Source organism: Melanotaenia boesemani, chromosome 8 (assembly GCF_017639745.1).
Source record: "Melanotaenia boesemani isolate fMelBoe1 chromosome 8, fMelBoe1.pri, whole genome shotgun sequence".
Lineage (NCBI taxonomy): Eukaryota > Metazoa > Chordata > Actinopteri > Atheriniformes > Melanotaeniidae > Melanotaenia > Melanotaenia boesemani.
Window position 1 is genome coordinate 32,965,714 of NC_055689.1, and position 18,728 is coordinate 32,984,441.

The 18,728-nt window shown below is 38.4% G+C and overlaps 1 protein-coding gene across 4 annotated transcripts; it reads right to left on the minus strand.

The window, feature by feature from the left end:
• Positions 1 to 405: 405 nt before the first annotated feature.
• tmem71 (transmembrane protein 71) lies at positions 406 to 18,667 on the minus strand. 4 transcript variants are annotated; one of them, XM_041992472.1, is made up of 11 exons: positions 18,490 to 18,667; positions 14,070 to 14,146; positions 13,702 to 13,778; positions 11,541 to 11,586; positions 8,991 to 9,200; positions 5,662 to 5,957; positions 5,381 to 5,575; positions 5,113 to 5,179; positions 4,136 to 4,197; positions 4,002 to 4,051; positions 406 to 3,916 (listed from the first exon to the last, which is right to left on the minus strand). In XM_041992472.1, the coding sequence occupies exons 3-11, from the start codon at positions 13,730 to 13,732 to the stop codon at positions 3,893 to 3,895; spliced, it is 981 nt and encodes a 326-aa protein (XP_041848406.1). In that variant the 5' UTR covers positions 13,733 to 13,778; positions 14,070 to 14,146; positions 18,490 to 18,667; the 3' UTR covers positions 406 to 3,892. The 4 variants fall into 4 exon arrangements, with proteins under 4 accessions (XP_041848406.1, XP_041848407.1, XP_041848405.1 ...); XM_041992473.1 differs by having other exon boundaries at positions 13,702 to 13,746; positions 14,058 to 14,146; XM_041992471.1 differs by having other exon boundaries at positions 13,702 to 13,773; positions 14,058 to 14,146.
• Between the last annotated feature and the right edge of the window lie 61 nt (positions 18,668 to 18,728).

An 18,728-nucleotide genomic window follows, 5' to 3' on the forward strand; every position in this document is an offset into this window, starting at 1 on the left:
TTGAAACGTCAATAAAGTTTTTTTTGTTGTTTTTTGTGCTTAAAAATCAGCAGAAAAAGTCGAGTAGATGTCGGGACAAACAGCCATGGTAACATTACAGGGCCATGCAAAAGCATGTTATTTTTATGAATAATAAGTTTAAAAGAACCGATTTTTTAATCACACGCTGCTTTGAATTATTTATTAAATGTATATATTTCCTATTCTTACACGCTGGGACTTTAAATAAAAATACACAAACAGATGTGGTTTGTCTTTAATGGTTTAATCATAAACATTTACTTAAAATAAAACTTTTACTGGAACAACAACATATCTGACAACATGCTGTAAAAATTAAATCTTAAAACACATCATCAGGCTGGATAATGAAATTTTCCCGACTCCAGTCACTTTACTTTATACTTCTACTGAACACCTAACTTTTTCTTTTTTTTTAGTTTGTCCTTTGTTTTAAGATTTAATTTGACAGATCTGCAAACAGCTGCTGTCAGATACTGTAATAAAACACAGACACATTAAAATAAGAATAATAAGTGCCAACAAAAGCAGAGTATCACATTTCCCTCTTTGGAAACAAGTGCAGTCAATGGAAATAAAAATATAAAATACTACATCATTAACACCGTGTTCAGTGCTTTACACATCACCCAAACATCTAACCATAAATTTAGCTCCAAGGGTATAAAAAAATCTGATAATCCAGTTTCAGTAAAGGAATAATTTCACAAGATTTCCATGTTTAAATTTTCTCATTTGAAGCTGCACTGACACATTCAGGCCACAAGGGGCAGCAGAATGAGGGTTGCACATATTCATGGGGTTTTTGCTCCATTTCTGTCTCCACCATCTCAACAAACACAAATAGCTCTGATTTTAGCAGAAAACCAAAAATGGAGCTAGAAAAGGCCAAAACAATCTGATTCAGACAGGGATGCTGATTCTCTGTAAGCTCAAACACTCAACGTAAAACAGTCAACTCATTTTTAAAGTACAAATACGACCAAGCGCAGCTCAAAAAAGCAGAAAAAATTAAATATATTTAGTTTTTGTTGGTCTTAACGGACATTTACCTGATTTTTCTTAAATAAATTTGGCACTTAAGTCAAGTCTTCTTATAACCTTTCATGTTACAGAACTGATGCTGCATTTAAATCAAATCCCACTGTAGTAAATTTGAATTTAATTTTTCTACGTATAATTTTGTGCGTTAGATATTTCAGACCAGGTTCAAGTCAGAAACTGGCGATTAAATTATATTTTGTGTGACCAAAATGCAGCATTCATTTTATTTTAAATTCACCCTAAAGGGTTTATAGAATCTGAAACATGAGGAGCTAAAGATTTCTTTGCCTCTCTGGTTAAATATTTATTCATTTCATTACACAAAGACAGACACTGAAAACGTTCACACAGGAAGAGCTGAGCCGAGCTGTCGGTGAAACCAAGCGCAGCTCATCTCTTCGTTTTTAAATCTTGGCGTAGTTTGAGGTCCAAACATGATTGAAATGCGTTATTTAAAAAAGACTTTATACGGCCAGAGCCTCATAAAGTTGTACAGTACTCGTTTTTCTTTACATTTCTTGGTCAGGGCTACTTTTCCTTCTCTTTTTGACTTTCGCAGTGACTTTAAAGACCCTCGTCCAAATCCACAAACATTCTTCTGGCCCGTTCTTGAGGTTTTTCTGTATTTTTTTTTCCCCCATTTTCTGAATTTTATTGCTCCCACATAGACAAATCTGTTTCACATCGAGTTTTAAATGAGCAAAGATGTGACATAATTAAAAGTGTATGGGGTTAAATTTGTGTCATAATAACTGAAAATCAACAACAAAAAGAACCCAGAGGTTTTAATAGATAGTGATTTTTCCATCCATCCATCCATCCATCCATTATCTTGACCGCTTATTCCATTACGGGTCGTGGGTGAGCTGGAGCCTATCCCAGCGTTTTAGCAGGTGAGAGGCAGGGTACACCCTGGACTGATTTTTCTGCTGATAAAATTTTCACATTTCTGTAAACAACAGTTTACCAACGTGTTGCCAACTGTTAAGGCACGAGTGTTTGTACTGTGCAACGGGGAAGAAAAATACCGGTAGCTGCGAACAAGTTCCGAGAGGCGCTTTTCAAAACTATCTGCCATTGCGTTGACCTCTGACCTCGTGGTCATGCTTTTGTTCACTAGTGCCTCTAGCGCTCAAGTCAATATTGTAACTCGCGCACATGACATGTTACATCACGTCAATGCGAGCGGCCTACGACCGCTAGGACTGCATGGCAGCCATGATGTGGATGCAGACCCGTTGCTAACAGCTAGTATGTCTCGGCCGTAAAGGGACTCATGGAAATATGAGGTCAGTGATGTTGGAAACAGACGTCTCTAATTACATAGGGATTATGTAAGAGAAACTCTTGTTTCCATGGAAACTGCAGAAGTAGTCAAGATTGTGCTGTTGCTAATTTTGTTAACAGACTACTGAAGAACGAAGTCATCACAATGTGTTATTTGGGGAATTTCTTCATAAAACAATCTTTTTGGCAGCCTCCAGATTGGCCAGCATTTTCTTTTTGTGTGTGTGTGTGTGTGTGTGTGTGTTTAAATAAACGGTAAATAAATGCTGCTTTCCTCAATTATCATGACACTAATTGAACCACACACACTTTAGACAGGTGGATGTTTTCAGCTGGATTTTACTCTAAAACAAAACCAGACTGTTGACAAACAATAAAAGCTGCTTTCAGACCTGATTTAGATCCACTGCAGGTGCACGTACGTCGCTGTTCCTGCAGTGTTTTCGTATGTTTACAAGCAGGAGACGGACAAACATCTAAAATCTGGTTATTCTGCTGCTGATTGCTTCATTAAAGAAGGTTTGCATTAGTTTATTGTAACTGTTAAGAAGCACCTGTCCACGTTAACTGCAGAGGTCTGTTTATTGTTTCTACCCTGCACTGCTCGTACGTTTAACATTTCTGCCCAGCTGGCTGATGTAAAGGCACTTTACAGCCACAAAATGCTGCAGGAAACATTTAATATTCAGAATTCACTACATTTGTTACATGATACCTGATGTTAAAGCTGCACCAGGAAAGTTTTTATTACTCTGGAACTAGCGGAATGTAATGAGCGTAAGGTGAGAATTTTCAGGAATATTGTGAATATTTTCATCTATAAAGTCAGTGATCAGTTAATCAATAATCAAATTATTCTAAACCAATCAGAGTGGGAGAAAAGCCCGTCTATGAGCAGCAACTGGGATTAAAATCCACGCTGGTGCATCTTTAATGTAAAAATAATCTGTGCTGTTTTTTTATCGCGCAGCAACAAATTACAGATGATTTTTTGTGCATTTGTTTTATTTTTTAAGAAAAAGTCAAAACTCTGATTTTCTATTTGCCCTTTTAAACCTGAATTTCTTTTCCAGACACACAAAGTCTGATGTTTGGTCACTTTGGACAGCTCAAAACAGCCAAGTTCAACCACTAAGAAGAGAAGAAACACTTGGGTATATTTCTATATCTGACATGGAAGTTATTCACTCCTCTGAGCTGCTAAACTAACTGGTGTCTCTGTACCTGAGCTCCTTCTGCATTTTAACAGCAAACATCCGAACATGATGCTGAGGATGAAGCTGATTAATTAAAGTCATTTTTTTCTTTATTGTGTTATTCTTCATTATTTAATTCAGAGCAAAAATATCAAAGCTTTTGATTAAAAAAGGAAGAATTTTTAGCATCGAACAGGTGTTTCTGTAAAAGCTTCCAGAGCTCAGGACATGTTTACTATGTCAGTGAAACTTACATGCAAACATTAAGTAAAATAGAAATAATGATAAAATATTTCTACTGATTCCCGAAGACCTTCTCGCTTCATCCGTCTCTCCTCAGAGTTTTACTCATTTCTGGATGTGATGTCCTGAAACAGAGAATCAGTAAAAAGCTGTAAACTTCGTTCTTCCCTGCAGGCAGAGGGCGTGAAACCGGGTTGACTTCAGACTCACCTCCGTCTTCGCTCTCCTCCACTCGCCCATCGGCCCCGACTTCGTCAGGACTGAAAGAGATCAGATCCACAACGTTTCAACGCTGAACTACTGAAGTAGCTGTAGCGTGTTTCAGAGCATGTTTTGTAACTCACGCATAAATGTCGTGATCGTCACAAACACGGCTGACGTCACAGCGGAGCTCCACCACAGGCACCTACCGGGAGGAAAACAATAAGGATGGAGAGGATGGAGATTTTAGGTGGTTTTTAAAGGCCTTTCAAAATCGATTATTTGTGACATCATCATGATGTCATCAATAATGAAATTTAAAAAAGACAATCTCCAAAAGGAAATTGTAAAACGTGATATGTTCTTTGTATGTTTGACTTCCATAAACTAGTTTTTTTTATTAGTTTGTTATATTTTTAACATTGTGTGGGCTTTAGTGTCCTTTATAGTTCAGCAGTAGAAAGTGGGTCAGGGAGACGTCGGGGTTGAACCTGGTCTGGTGGCACTGAGCTGGACTTAGTCGAGCTCGAGTTAGAGTCCCATCAAGAAAAAGCATCATCATTAGACCGTAGAAACCGATGATCCATGGGCAGAGCAACAACGCACTTAAATTTAACCATGACAAGTTGTTCCGACTCAGCTGGAAAATCCACAAAGCGGCTCTGCAGACCAAAGTGATGACAGATACAATGCTGGAAACGTCATGGCTGCTGGACACTGAAGACTAACTGGAAAAGTAGGTGCATGTGTTCATGACAATGTGAGCAACATGGTGTTAGCCAGCAACGAACACCTGCTGAGGGTAGAGGGAATTATTGAAAAAGGGGTGAATAATTCAGATTTATTTCTAATGGTATCTTTTTTAATCTCCAACAAAAGTCACAAAAAGACATAATAAGAATTTGGATTTCCTAGTCAGTAATCTGGGTCCAATTTTCCCAGAAAAACAGGTTATACAGCAAACAAAACATCTTATTTGTTTATCTCATTCTTCAGGTAAATAATCCTGAGATTTAGAGTTAAAAATTCCCACTTTCAAGGTTTCCTGAATGCAGCATTAAGCTGCGGTCTTTAAACTTATCGAACTGCTTTTAAAGCAGATCCAAAGAAAAAGTCTTACCCCGAGTACAGAGCAGTGAAGAAGAAGATGATGAAGATGAGGAGGAGAAAGGCCTTCATCGTTAACCCTGAAACATAAAAACACTCATCAGAAACAGAACCAACCAAATCAGAACCAGAGAGAACACTTTTCCTTCCTTCCTGTTTAAAAAATAAAAGTTTCTGTAAAAATTCATGATGATCAAACATGAACCAATCAGCCGTTTCCCATCATGCTCTGGGGTTTTGCAGCTGCAGTGTGAATGGTTCATTAGCAACCTGCAGCTCACCTGTGTGCTCTGGGGACGCCTGACAGCTGCAGCTGGTGACGTAGAAAGGTGAGGGAGGCGGGACTTCAGAGAGGCCGCTCAGCGTTTGGGTGAAGCGCTTCTTTGATTGACAGATCTCAGAGCAGATCTCCTCCTGGATGAGCAGCTTTGGAGGCGGAGCTTCTTTATCAGGAGGGGGCGGGACTTCAGTGGGGTCTGAATGAGAGAAAATGAGTTTGACTGACATAAAAAATATAGATTATAATATATAATTAACGGTGATGTCTGAAGCTGGTACCCACCGTAAGTGAAGCTGCGAGTGTCGTCCAGCTCGGTGCTGTTCAGTCCTGACCACAGAGACTCGTCCAGCAGAGCGGGGCCCTCATGGCTGATCCTGGACCAGTCCAGATCTCTGTCCTGGTCCAAGTCCAAGCCTCGATCCCGGTCCTCCTCCTGATCCTGGTCCTGGTTCTGGTTGTGCCCGGTTCTGAACACGCCTCTGAAGACCTTTTGGTCCAGCCACGACTGGCAGCTCTCCGTGACGTTGCTCAGCAGGCGAACCAGAGCGCTGCGAGGCCGCCGTCGGCGCCGGAAAACCCTGAAGAAAGAAAAGCCATCCAGGTGTTCACACCATCTGCCAGGGTTTTTAATACGTTCAAGCTAAATTATTTTAATTTAGTTAATTTTATTACATTTTATATTTTAATTAATGGAATTTTATTTTTTCATTTTCTTTTACTTTGTTTTTTAAATCTTATTCTATTTTATTGTAGTTTTTTTTACGTCAATTTATTTTATTTTACTTTTTTCCCCTTCATCTTACTTTGTTTTTTTTTTTTTTTATTAATTTAATTTAATTTTTAGGGACTTTTGTTGTAACTCCTGCTGCTCAACAACATAGAGATAATTTTAAATATTTCTTTTCATCACTTTGTTTTAATGTTGTTTATTTTTATATTTTTCTTCACACCAAGATGCAGCTTTTAAATATCATTTAGCTTTCTACAGATATTATTAAATTACAATTTATAAGCCTGACAATTATTCTAAGTTCATTAAATTACAATAACCAGAATCAGAAATACTTTATTAATCCATTTGCAATAACAATATGTTATTAAATAATTATACCTTAAATAAATAACCTTGTATCACAGTAAGTGACACAAAATAACTACAAAGTTATCAACTAGAAAACCACCAGAAATAACCACTAACAAACAAAAAAGTCCTGATGAGACTGCAAAGCTACTTCAAAATGTCAAAAACATTAAGACAGAAACAAGAAAAAAATCAAATGGGACAAAATTACTCAAAAGAGCTCCAAAAATAACACACAGAGACGAACAACTTCAAAATGATGACAAAAGTAGATCTAAATGACTTCAGCATAAAAAAAAATAATCTATTTTTAAAAAAAAATTATTTTTAAATAAAAAAAACTTTAAAATCGCAGAAAATGACCAGAAAAGGAAACCAGATATCAAGAATGTGACACAGAATAATTAAAAACAGACAAACAACCAAATAAATTAAAAATGTATACCCAGCTCTGAGAGAAAAACATTTGCAAAACAACTTCAAAGAGACAAAACGGCCACAAGGTGGAACCAAACGTCCATGAAACCAGTAAGAAAGACTGATGGGACCAAATGAGTAAAATGTCAAATAAAATTAACACAAAGTGAAGCAAAGAAACTTACTTGCTTCAGTAAATGTTGATTAATCTGATCTCTGAGGATGGCCTCAGGATTGGGTCTCTGCTCTTTGCGGATGATGTGGTTCTGTTGGCTTCATCAGGCCGTGATCTTCAGCTCTCACTGGAGCGATTCGCAGCCGAGTGTGAAGCGGCTGGGATGAGAATCAGCACCTCCAAGTCCGAGACCATGGTCCTCAGCCGGAAAAGGGTGGAGTGCTCTCTCCGGGTCTGCGATAGAGTCCTGCCCCAATTGGAGGAGTTCACGTATCTCTGGGTCTTGTTTACGAGTGAGGGAAAGATGGAGTGGGAGATTGACAGGTGGATCGGTGCGGCGTCTGCAGTGATGCGGACTCTGCATCGGTCTGTCGTGGTGAAGAAGGAGCTGAGCCAAAAGGCAAAGCTTTCGATTTACCGGTCGATCTACGTTCCTACCCTCACCTATGGTCACGAGCTGTGGGTAGTGACCGAAAGAACAAGATCGCGAATACCAACAGCCAAAATGAGTTTCCTCCGCAGGGTGGCCGGGCTCTCCCTTAGAGATAGGGTGAGAAGCTCGGAGATCCGGGAGGGGCTCAGAGTAGAGCCGCTGCTCCTCCACCTTGAGAGGAGCCAGATGAGGTGGCTCGGGCATCTGGTTAGGATGCCTCCTGGACGCCTCCCTGGTGAAGTGTTCGGGGCACGTCCCACCGGAAGGAAGTCCTGAGGAAGACCCAGGACACGCTGGACGGACTACATCTCTCGGCTGGCCTGGGAACACCTCGGGATCCCTCCGGATGAGCTGGTGAATGTGGCCAGGGAGAGGGAAGTCTGGGTTTCCCTGCTTAGGCAGCTGCCCCCACGACCCGACTCCGGATAAGCGGCAGAAAATGGATGGATGGAAAACTAAAACAAAGTGAACCTGTGAATAAAAGGTGAACTAGACGAGCTCAGATTCATGGATGAAACGTGGTCGTGTTGTCATGTCGGTGGAGGCTTGGCAGCAGCAGTTGGAGTCGGTTCAGGACCTGAGCATAAAACCACTGAAAGTCTGCAGCTGCACAGTTCAACAGCCATGAAAATCATGTTGGAGCTCAAACACTCAATAACATAACTTGGTCTCCTAGCAACCAGGGTAGATGACATCACACTGAGGCCCCTGAACACAGCTGAAGTCACTGATAAGGAATTTATAGCCTGTAAACCTGCCTGACATGTGCTGCAAGCCTTGCTCTGATTGGCTGTTGACAGTGACCTCATCGCTCTGTGTGTGTGCGTGTGTGTGTGCAGTTTTGTTGCTTGCTGCTGACATAATCCTGCAGAGTGAACCGGTCTGATAAACAGAAAGTGAACCGACTTGTTGCTTTGACTTGTTCCTGGTTCTGGTTCTGATAGAGGTTTTTCTTTCTGGTTCTGATGGAGGTTTTCTTCCTGGTTCTGGTTCTGATGGAGGTTTTCCTTTCTGGTTCTGGTTCTGATGGAGATTTTCCATCCTGGTTCTGGTTCTGATGGAGGTTTTCCATCCTGGTTCTGGTTCTGATGGAGGTTTTTCTTTCTGGTTCTGGTTCTGATAGAGGTTTTTCTTCCTGGTTCTGCTGGAGGTTTTCCATCCTGGTTCTGGTTCTGATGGAGGTTTTCCTCTCCGCTGTCTCCTCATGGAGTTCAGGATGGATGATTGAAGATCTGATGGAACTCTTGGCTTCCTTAGCTCAGTCTTTATGTTTAATTAACTGGTTTATATGAACACAGTTAATAGAAATTGGACTAATTTAAATAATATGTTTGATTTAACTGGATTGTAACTGGACTAAAATTAAGCAGAATTATTTGAACTGTTTGTAAAAATTGGTCCTGAAAATCAAAAGTACCATTAAAATCTTGTGACACTGAGATTTAGAAGCTTGTTAATATGTTCAGCAGTGCAGGATGCTTCAGCCAGAGGAAGGACGGTCTCACCTGACCAGGTTCTCCTTGTAGGACACGCTGGTTTTGCAGGGCGTCAGCGACACGTTCCCGTCCTCGTCCCAGCTGAAGCTGTCCTCTGTGACGGCGTAGTAGCCATTGGTGAGGAGGCGTGGCGAGCGGCGGCAGCTGCAGGGGCTGCCCCCGTCCGCTGAGGGGTAGCAGACGTAGGAGGAGTCAGGAGAGAGGAGGGACAGGTCGAGGCTGCAGGAGACAGGTGGGAGGTGAGAATGGTGGATACCAGTATGAAACCAGTACCTCGTCTGGTTTAAAATAAACTCCTGACGCCACTTCATCCACTTTAACAAACAAGTTCTTTTAAAACATTAAAAATCATAACGAGGGCAGATCATGATGTCTAAATGGTTTGTTTTCACATCACGTCACATCCTCCTCGTTTGTTCTGGTTCTGGTCGGCTTGACTCGCTGTGGACCAGAGTGTATGTGGTGAATTATGTTTTCTTGATTGCTTTACATTGTTTTTGGTTGTTTCAGTTATTCAAATAGTGAAAGAAATCAAGCTTTCTTTAGATTTCCACATGAAATCAAAAACTAGGAGAACAAACCAAGGATTTATATAAAAAAGACACTAAGAAAGGTGGTGTGTGAACCTCGTCCCAGCAATTCTTCTGTTGAAGATTACAGAGACTGGTCTCCATGATAAAGTGAAACAACCAGTCGTGTTTTTTTTAACACACGTAGCAGTCATGCTACATACCACCACAACGTGTACATCCAGGAGCAGAAACAACGAGGATTAGTCATGAAGGGTCTTAATCCCACCTGCTTTCACCCTCCATGGACCAGGAAGTTCTAGACTTCCAACGTTTTCCATGTTTTCATCTGTAGAAGCTGGTCTGAGAAATATTTATGTCTGGAAGAATTTTGGCCACTAACAGCCACCATATATTCACAACTCTGCTCCACCCATCTTTACCACTAGATGTCAGTAATTCTTATATACTGGACCTTTAAAATGTGGTCATCATCACATTTTCATCGTCTTTAGTCGTTCTTTGATGGTTCTTCACATTAAAACTCATTAAGGCAGTGGTGTACAGTGAAGAGGTCTAACTGGACTTCTGAGACTCAAACGCAAACCCACCCAGTCCTCAGTCCTGAACTCAACTCAGAAAAGAAGAAGAAAGCTACAGCTAAAGTTATACTCCGACCTCTGGCCAAATGTGACAGAGATTTTCCATTTAAACCTCCGAACTCGGTGGGAAATGGAGACGTTTTCCAGGATTAGTCAGTGTTTCCACATGAACAGGTAGCATGCAGTCAGAGACACACCAGAAACTTTCTGTAGATTATAGGTGGAAACTGTAGAGAGCAGATCTGAGCCAGAGCTGCATCCCTGATACCTAACCTGCTTTGTCAGGTTTTTGCTTCTTATGTTTAACAGCTGCATTAATGCAGATTTAGAGCCACAAGTTTCTATGTATATGATGTATTTGAACTTGTCTTTAATTAACCGTCATGTGTTCCTTCAATCTGCAAACCTATCAGGTCATTATAAGACAAAAAGTCCTTGCCCACAAAACTGCTATAAAAACAATTCAGATTTATATTTTCTACTTTTTAAAAGTCTTTTAATCAACTTTTGTCATGAAACTATCAAGTATGTAATTATTCAAATGATTTTAATCCTTTAAATGTTTCGTGACATGATGTCACTATTTTTAAGAAAAGAAAAAACATTTAAAATAATTTTATTATAACAGATTTGGGCAGACTGAGGATTGTATTTAAAGTTAGGTTTTAAATGTGCAACAAATTAGTAATTAATCCAATGAATTAATTATATTAATTGAAGCATTGTTAGTTTTTTTTTTTCCTTTTTCTTTTTTATCTCTCTTTTTTTTCTTCCCCAAAAACTGCTAAAAAGAAAAACTACAGATTAATTCTTTTGTTCATCGCTTCCAGACAACTTTAGTCTTAAACACAACGACCAAATGTGTAATTTGTCCAATTAATTTAAACCATTTAAATGTCAGACTGATGAGAGAAAAACATAAAACTGTAGAACAAACACTGATCTTTAAATAAAATCCAAAAACACTCAAAATCTATGATTTAAAATAACAATACTTTTGTTTTTCCCAATTAAAACGGTGACATTATGTCATCCAACTGGCCTTTAAAGGGTTAAAATAGTTTGAGCAATTACACATTTGTTATTTCTGGATTGAAGTTGATTTTGCAATTTGAGTGAAGGAAACGTGGGAAAATATTAATCTGTAATGTTTTTATAGCAGATTTTGAGCATTTTCTTGTCCACTAACGACACAATAAATGTGTTTTCAGTGTCTTGTTGACCTTTTAGAAAAATTGAAATTTCTTTAAGAGGAATTTATTACAAAAAAAATCTCCCCATATGTGTTAATATCACCAAACGTCGCGAGAAAAATGAGCCAAACTGACAAAAAAAGTCCATAATCACCCAGAAGGGTTAAACTAACAACGTTACAACATGGTAGCTGTACTGTATTGTTGTTGCTATGACAACAAACCATCATTTACACAAAGATTCATTGATTTTACCTCTGGCAGGTGTTGTTGCTCCGAAGCCTCCGTTTGACGGGGGAGCCTGAACACAAGTTAGAAAAGACGGAGTCAGACTCAGAAGCAAACCGGTTTCCAGACTTTTATCAGCCCGACAACATTCCTGAGTAAATTTACTCTTCAGAGCCGAGGAGACATGCAGGCGACACATATCACAGGAATGTGACAACAACACAGATCAGCGTGTTTGAGGCACATCGGTCATGCTGTCATGAGGCTCCTCAAAAGGGGCGGGGCTTAGAATCCACTCTGGATGACATCATGTTTCCGCCCAACACATGTACATAATAATGTGCTGCTTGGTCCCATTTTATTTATATGATTTAAAACTGGAGCAGAAGTAAAGTTGTGTAAAAACCCACCAACTTTTAGCTCACAGATCCTCCCTCACTGTCCAAACAAAACGTCCTGACCACCATCTCCTGCAGGTGTACGCAAGTATATCAAACAAACCCGTTTAAAACTAGCTGCTTCATACAATAGTTAAAATATCATGTTTTTACATGTAAAAGTCATCAAACAGGTGACTTAACCCTTAAAACTCTAAGCCATTTTTGCTATCTTCAGTCTGCTGATTTTGTTATACATATAAACTGCCTGTAGAAGCTCAACACTTTTAATCCCAGTCAGCATGCTGACGTTACACTTTCAGGACAGCCTCAGTTGTCAGATTATGAAGCTAAACTTATGAAAAATGAGTGTATCAATAGATACAAAACGTAATTTATCACTAACAGAACTTAGTAGAAATAACACACAGATCAACAGTAACCAAGCCTTTTCTCATCTGCACATCATTCTCTCAAGTCTTGGCTTTCAGGAGAAAAAGTATTGTTATTGAAACAAACACACAACAGAAACTATTTCCATGTTTCCACTTTTTCCTCATTTCCAGTTATTCCTGCTTCTATTTACCTGCTATCCTCACTAAACCAACTCCAGCTTTCTGCTCACTTGTTGATCTTTGGCTGCTCCTGATTGGACATTACTGTCAATTTAAGCTCTCTGATTGGTGGAAAGTTTGACAGGAAGTTACCTTATCATAATTTCCGGGTCTAAATTGAGGCCTCCTACCATAGTGATGTTTATGGTGATAAAAATAAAGATCACTATCACTACTATGTTAGTGACAGTGATATTTAATATGATGAAAACGTGATAAATAATGGTAAAACCATCAGTCTATTTTGTTATTCATAAAGGCTGAGGAGAAAAAAACTACTTTATTAATATTATTATTATTATTATTATTATTATTATTACCACTTGCATTATTTTGTTATTATTGAAGAGACTTTACTTATTTATTTATTCTACTTTTCTGATTCTCATTGACTTATTTCCTTATTTAATTTATTTTTATGAAATATTTTGGCATTTATTTGACAGTAGTGTGACAGGAAAGGGGAATGTCGTGCAGTTAGAGGCCCCAGACCAGGACTTGAACCTGGACCAGCTGAAATTAGGGTTAACGTACATGAAGCAAATGTTCAACACCCCCATTTATTTTTCAAGCTATTAATACCAATGTTGCTCTTATTTGTTAATTTAATGCTTTAAGTTGTTAACACTTTGTAATATTTATTTATGAAAGTGCTATAAATAATGAAATAATAAAAATAGTTTAATTACTTAATTATTTTTATGCTTCTTCTTCTTATTATTATTATTATTATTAATAATAATAATAATTATAATAATAATAATAATAAAACATGTTTACTAGTAGAATTATTGTCATTTTTTTCTATCACAGAGATTTTTTTTTTACCACACCCGTTTAACATTCAGTCCTTATTTCCTTCATGTGTTTGTATTTATTCTTTTTTCTTTGTATTTTCCTATTTTTTTCTTTTTTAAATTCACCTGCTTTCTTCCTTTTAAAACTTAACGTCTCACATCTTCACTGTGTTGGTAAGTGTGCTCTTCATCACTATATAAATATTAATAATAATAAATAAAAAGGATGTTGGCTCAGACGGGAGGCGGCTGCATATTGTATTTAAAGACGGACATGAGCCTGGACTTTCTGCAGCTCCTCTCAGACTTAAACTCAGCTGAGGAGCGCCTCCCCCTCCTGGATGAATCCTCGGCATGTTCATGAATGTGTCCCTGATGTTGGAGTGTGTCGGTGACGTACTTGTAACGGCTCCAGAGAAGAACAGAGCCATGTTTTTCTGTGGATCTGTGAAAGAGATCAGAAAGCCGACGCCTGCTGGTGAGAGACACAAACACTTTGTTAGAGGACTGAAAACTTTCTGAAAACAACTGTGAAAAAACTTTGATTTTTAAAGAGAGTTTTGTGTGTGGGTAAATCTAGAGGCTGATGTTCTCTCTGGTGTTCTTGGTAAAGCCGTAAATGTGACAACAATAAGTAAAGATTAAATCTGTCAGTCCAGTTAATCCCTGCAGAGCTGATCAGAGGAGGTTCTTCTCGTCTGGGAACTGAGGGATTAACCGGAGTCAGACTAAACCAGAGCTGGATAAGTTTCTTACCTTTCAACGGGCTCCTGCTCGGCTCGAAGTTTCAGCGACGTGTTTTCTTGCTGCAGCCCTGTGACATCCTGCAGGAACGAAGCAGCAGCCTGAGAAGAAAAGCAGAGAAAAACAGGGGGGCCGTGACTCTGAGATCATGTTTCCTGTTAACTCTTCGTCTGCTCAGGAACAACTCACACAGACAACGTTCCAAACCACTTTTCATTTCTTCATCTCTGCTTCGCATCTAGAAGAACAAATTCATCACTGATTCGCCGTAAATGTTGCAGAGTTATTTATATCAGAAGATACAACAACTATCTGACTTTACGTGTACAAAGGATTGTCACTGGGGTGGTACCCTCAGGAGTGGGTATTTATTTCTGTTCTTTGTACCTCATAAAGACTGTACAGTACTAGTGGCTGGATATCTCAGTTGGCAGGGCAACCATCTCCCATGCGGGGACGAATATTAACACCTTCCAGTTGGGTCTTTGGGCAAGACCCTTAACGCTACTGCTTACTCTCAGATGTAAGTCGCTTTGGAGAAAAGCGTCTGCTAAATGGCTGTAATGTAATGTAATGTGCCCTAAATCTACTATGCAGGTCTTTATAAGGTACAAACAGCAAAATTACAAATAAGTTCCTGCTGTTGAGGGTACAAGATTAGTAGCTTTGAGGTACCACCCCAGAAACAATCATGTGTATCCATGTAAGTAAAAACAGGTCATTTATTTTCTGAGAGAGAAGATAAAGAGCTTATTGCTAAGAGGCTAATTTAACTCCAGGAAAATTGGGGTTTGCAACTAATAGATACAACCAAAGCTCTGATCATCTGACTGTTGCATTGATCAGCATGCACCCCTTTACATTATCCAAGACAGATTTAATCCCTTAGTGCCTGAGCCAAGAAATAATGGCCAGAAAATAATTTGCATATATGTACCGTTTATGGCCAAATAATGTTAGAATTATTGCAGTGCAAAAGGTGTCCACTAGGGGGCAGAAGACAAGTATCAGATTGTAAACAACATGGTTTTAAGCAAAGTTTTACTACAAAACAATGAAATAGGTGTCAGAAACTGCATGTATTAAATATATTAGGTGTTAAAGATGTTTTCTTTTTAAATCAGAAATACCCAACAGTTCAGTTCCTGGTATCAGGAACTTTCTGCTGCTTCAGACCAGCTTCTACATGGACAAGCAGAGGAAAACCTGGAAAACCTTGGAAGACTAGAACATGGTGGTGAGTGGATGGTGGAAGCTGCTGGTATTAAGACCCTTCATGACAAATCCTGAGTGGTTTCTGATCCTAGAAGAACAACTTTAGGTGTTTTATAGCAATAAAAGAGCCATTTTTATTACCAGCCCCACAAATAAGCAAAACCTGCTTGATTCTTAAAAAGAATCAAACAGGTTTATGTGTCATGATAAAAAGGTAAACCTCCACATCATCAGAGGTCACACATCTACAAAATAACCATTTCTGCTCAATAGCGCCAACATCGCTTGACTCATGAATGACTGGCTCTTCTGGAGATGAAGCCGTTTCTAAATCGGGATGTTTGTTGTCATTTTAGGTTTTTGTGCTGAGAGACGTGTCTCTAACTTCAGTTAAGTCTAATTATGGATGCTCTAATATGTTTAAGAACAATGTTTTTGCGTATTCTCTGTTTGTGTTGAGGACATGATCCACTTCTTTTATGTCTGCACTGTTCAGATTTCCACTAAAAAACACTTTTTTGTTTGGTACTTTTAGGAAATGCTGAGTGTTGCTGGAAATGTCTTTCACTGCTTCATTTTTCTGTTGTTTGCTAATTTCTTGTCACAAATCAAACGTGCAGGTAAGTGAACATCATTGGGAAAGAACATAAATGAACCTGTCCATGCAGAATTACACACCAGTTAGGAAGGTTTAAAGCAGGCTGCGGAGCCCTGATGTAAATAAACCACTACCAGCTGTTTCCCTCTAATGGCCCTCGATGTTTTAAAGAAGCCCCGTCTATGTCCTCTTGACCGATTAAAACCAACCATTTTGGAGACTTTACCTGAACTGTTTGTAGTAAAACTTTAAATTCTGTTCTGATTTCACTTTATGATGTTCCCATACTGTTCTATAATCTGATAGAGGGCTTGTTACAGCTGCATCATTCTAAAGACATATTCAGATTCATCCTGAAAGTTTTTTTAAGCAAGCCTGAAACGTTTTTTATTTGTGCTGCGTGCCATCTTTATCTAGTCCGCACCAAAAAACACATAAACTGATATTATTACATCTTAATAAAATAAATAAATAATGTTCCTTTTACTATGACTCCAAAAGTATCCCAACAGAAAATTAGCTCAACTCACATGTTGTTGACTTTTTATTATCCCATGAGCTTTAATTTAGCCGTGGTCAGCAAACAGAGAAGGTCTCTAACCAGCTGAAGTAGTGATTTATGAAACTTTAACCACGTGGACACATGATTAATAAGGCGGATGTGACGTCATGTTAATACAACTGATCCAAACAGCAAGAAAACGGATTCCTGAAATAACTGCTCTTTATCGAAACCTTAACATCCCATTGCAATGACAGGAGGCACAAATGACCAACGAACAGAGCAAAAAACAGAGCCACAGGGGCCCCACGAGGAGGACACATCACCAAAGATTCAATTGGTAAAAAAGCTGATAAAGTGAGATCAGTGGGTTAGCAGACGGCCTCCTTCTCATCATCCACAAACTCTTGTTTTATTGTTTATTCCTTCAACTTTCTCCTGTTTGTCTTCAGGGCGAGCACTATTAGGGACTCATTTCTGAAATGTGGTGCTTTCAAATCTAAAGACGTGTCAGACTTTTCTGTCTGAGTGAAATTAAATATAATTTCTTCTTTACAGCCACAGTGACATAAAGGTCAAAGGATAAAACCATACAGCTGTCAGTAAGTCTGTTACTTACAGTCAGTCTGAAGTAACTGACAAATTAGTTGCTTCACGATGACAAAGTTTGATTAAAGGTGGAAAAAATGGAACAAACCACAAAAAAAAAAAAAAAAAAAAAACATTTTTCTTTGTTTCATTTCTTGCGTTTGTGACGGTTCATCATCTTTAGATTTTTAGCATTCTGATTTGAAAGGATTTGGGTCTTTCTGGCTGTTTCTTCTCAGACTTTTCCTAAGATGAGTCCTGTAGGGAGCAACTTCCTGACGCGCCGTTCAGCAGACCAAATCCTACAAAGAAGCCAAAACAACTCCAATCCTTCTTTTCTTTTCAAAACTGGAACACTGAATGTCGGACACGTGAGTGATGTTTGTCGTGTCCTTCCATGCGTTTCTCTCGGCTCTATTGTCTGGACTCTGGCTGTTTGGAGAGTAAAAGGAAGCATGAACATTTCCTGCTTTTTTGTGTGTAACTAAACAGAATGTGGAAAAGCAGAAAAAATCAGGGCTTTGTGTTGGTTAATAAAAATACTAAAACTCTACAGAACTGAAAGTCTCATTTATATGTTTATTAGACCTATAAACTACAGATTAAAGGATTTTTCTGCACATGTCTTTCACCTCCAGGGCTTCATCATATTTAATAAGTTCCCCCTCATGTGTGTCATATTGGACTCTCCCCATCCTGTGTTTCCCAGCATGCCTTGCAGCAGCAGCCTGTTTTCTGCTGGAGCTGCTGATGTTGGAGGAAAACGCGTCGATGGACCAAACCATTTCATCTCCTTCAGCAACTCAATTAAAGTTTTTAAATGTAAATAAAAAGGAAATGTTGCTGACCTGACTTTATTTTGGGATTTAATTTATTATTATCATCAGTCTCCTTTATGTTATTGCTTCTTTTTTAAAGTAAATTATTGTATTTTTGCTTTTCTACTGTTTCAAATAATTTAATGATATATTATTTTTGTTTAATGTTTATTAAATAATTCAAATGAAAGTGGTTAAGCAGCTTAGATGCTTACTTATTAAACTACTTCAAATTTAATTTAGAAAAAATCCCATTCATTTAAACAAATTTGCTTAAAATGTTAAAATATATATTTTCGTTTTTTTTATTTTACCCCCTAATGAGTATATATATATATATATATATATATATAGTGTAAATATTATATCTTGATGCTATTGTTAACCGCATTCTGACAATATTTCCAACATGATGTAAATCTGGACTGTGCTGTGGTTTATTTTTTCACATAGAAATATATATAATAACTGTATTTTAAAAAATATTAAAGCTTGTATGGGTATAGTCTAACAGAAAGAAGGAAGGAATGTCTGGATTTCTTACAAGAAAACCTATTTTAAAATCATAAATATGAAACAAAAGAAAAGAAACGAGTTAAAACAGTTTTTGTTAATTAAAGAAGAAGAAAATAACTTATTTATATTTGTTTCCGCATTTTCCGAGGCTCAGCAGATTCTTATGAACCAGACAAAGAAAAGATAACGGTTCTGTTTTCAACTCACCGCGTCGTTTTCCTCCTAATTCTTCACCGGAAATTTTAAGTAGTTTTCTTTAGTTACAGGAGTTAAAATTTCCTCTTTCTCGTTGCTTCCTTTTTGTTTTATCGTCTTTAGTTGTTTGTTCTGTCGGATAAAAACAAGCAGAAGTCTGGAGCCCGGAGCTCCGCAGCTGTCACTGAACCTCGCCTACGAACCGGAAGCAGCTGATCCTGTCAAGTTAAAACATGCAATACCACTTCCGG

What these genes read in the sequence shown, in the direction of transcription:
- tmem71 (XM_041992472.1), bottom strand. Translation starts at nt 13,732, where the DNA reads ATGGCTCTGTTCTTCTCTGGAGCCGTTACAA. An exon ending in AGCAACAACACCTGCCAGAG is followed by an intron (nt 9,201 to 11,540) that starts GTAAAATCAATG and finishes TGTCTCCTGCAG; the next exon opens with CCTCGACCTGTCCCTCCTCT. An exon ending in TACAAGGAGAACCTGGTCAG is followed by an intron (nt 5,958 to 8,990) that starts GTGAGACCGTCC and finishes TTCTTTCTTCAG; the next exon opens with GGTTTTCCGGCGCCGACGGC.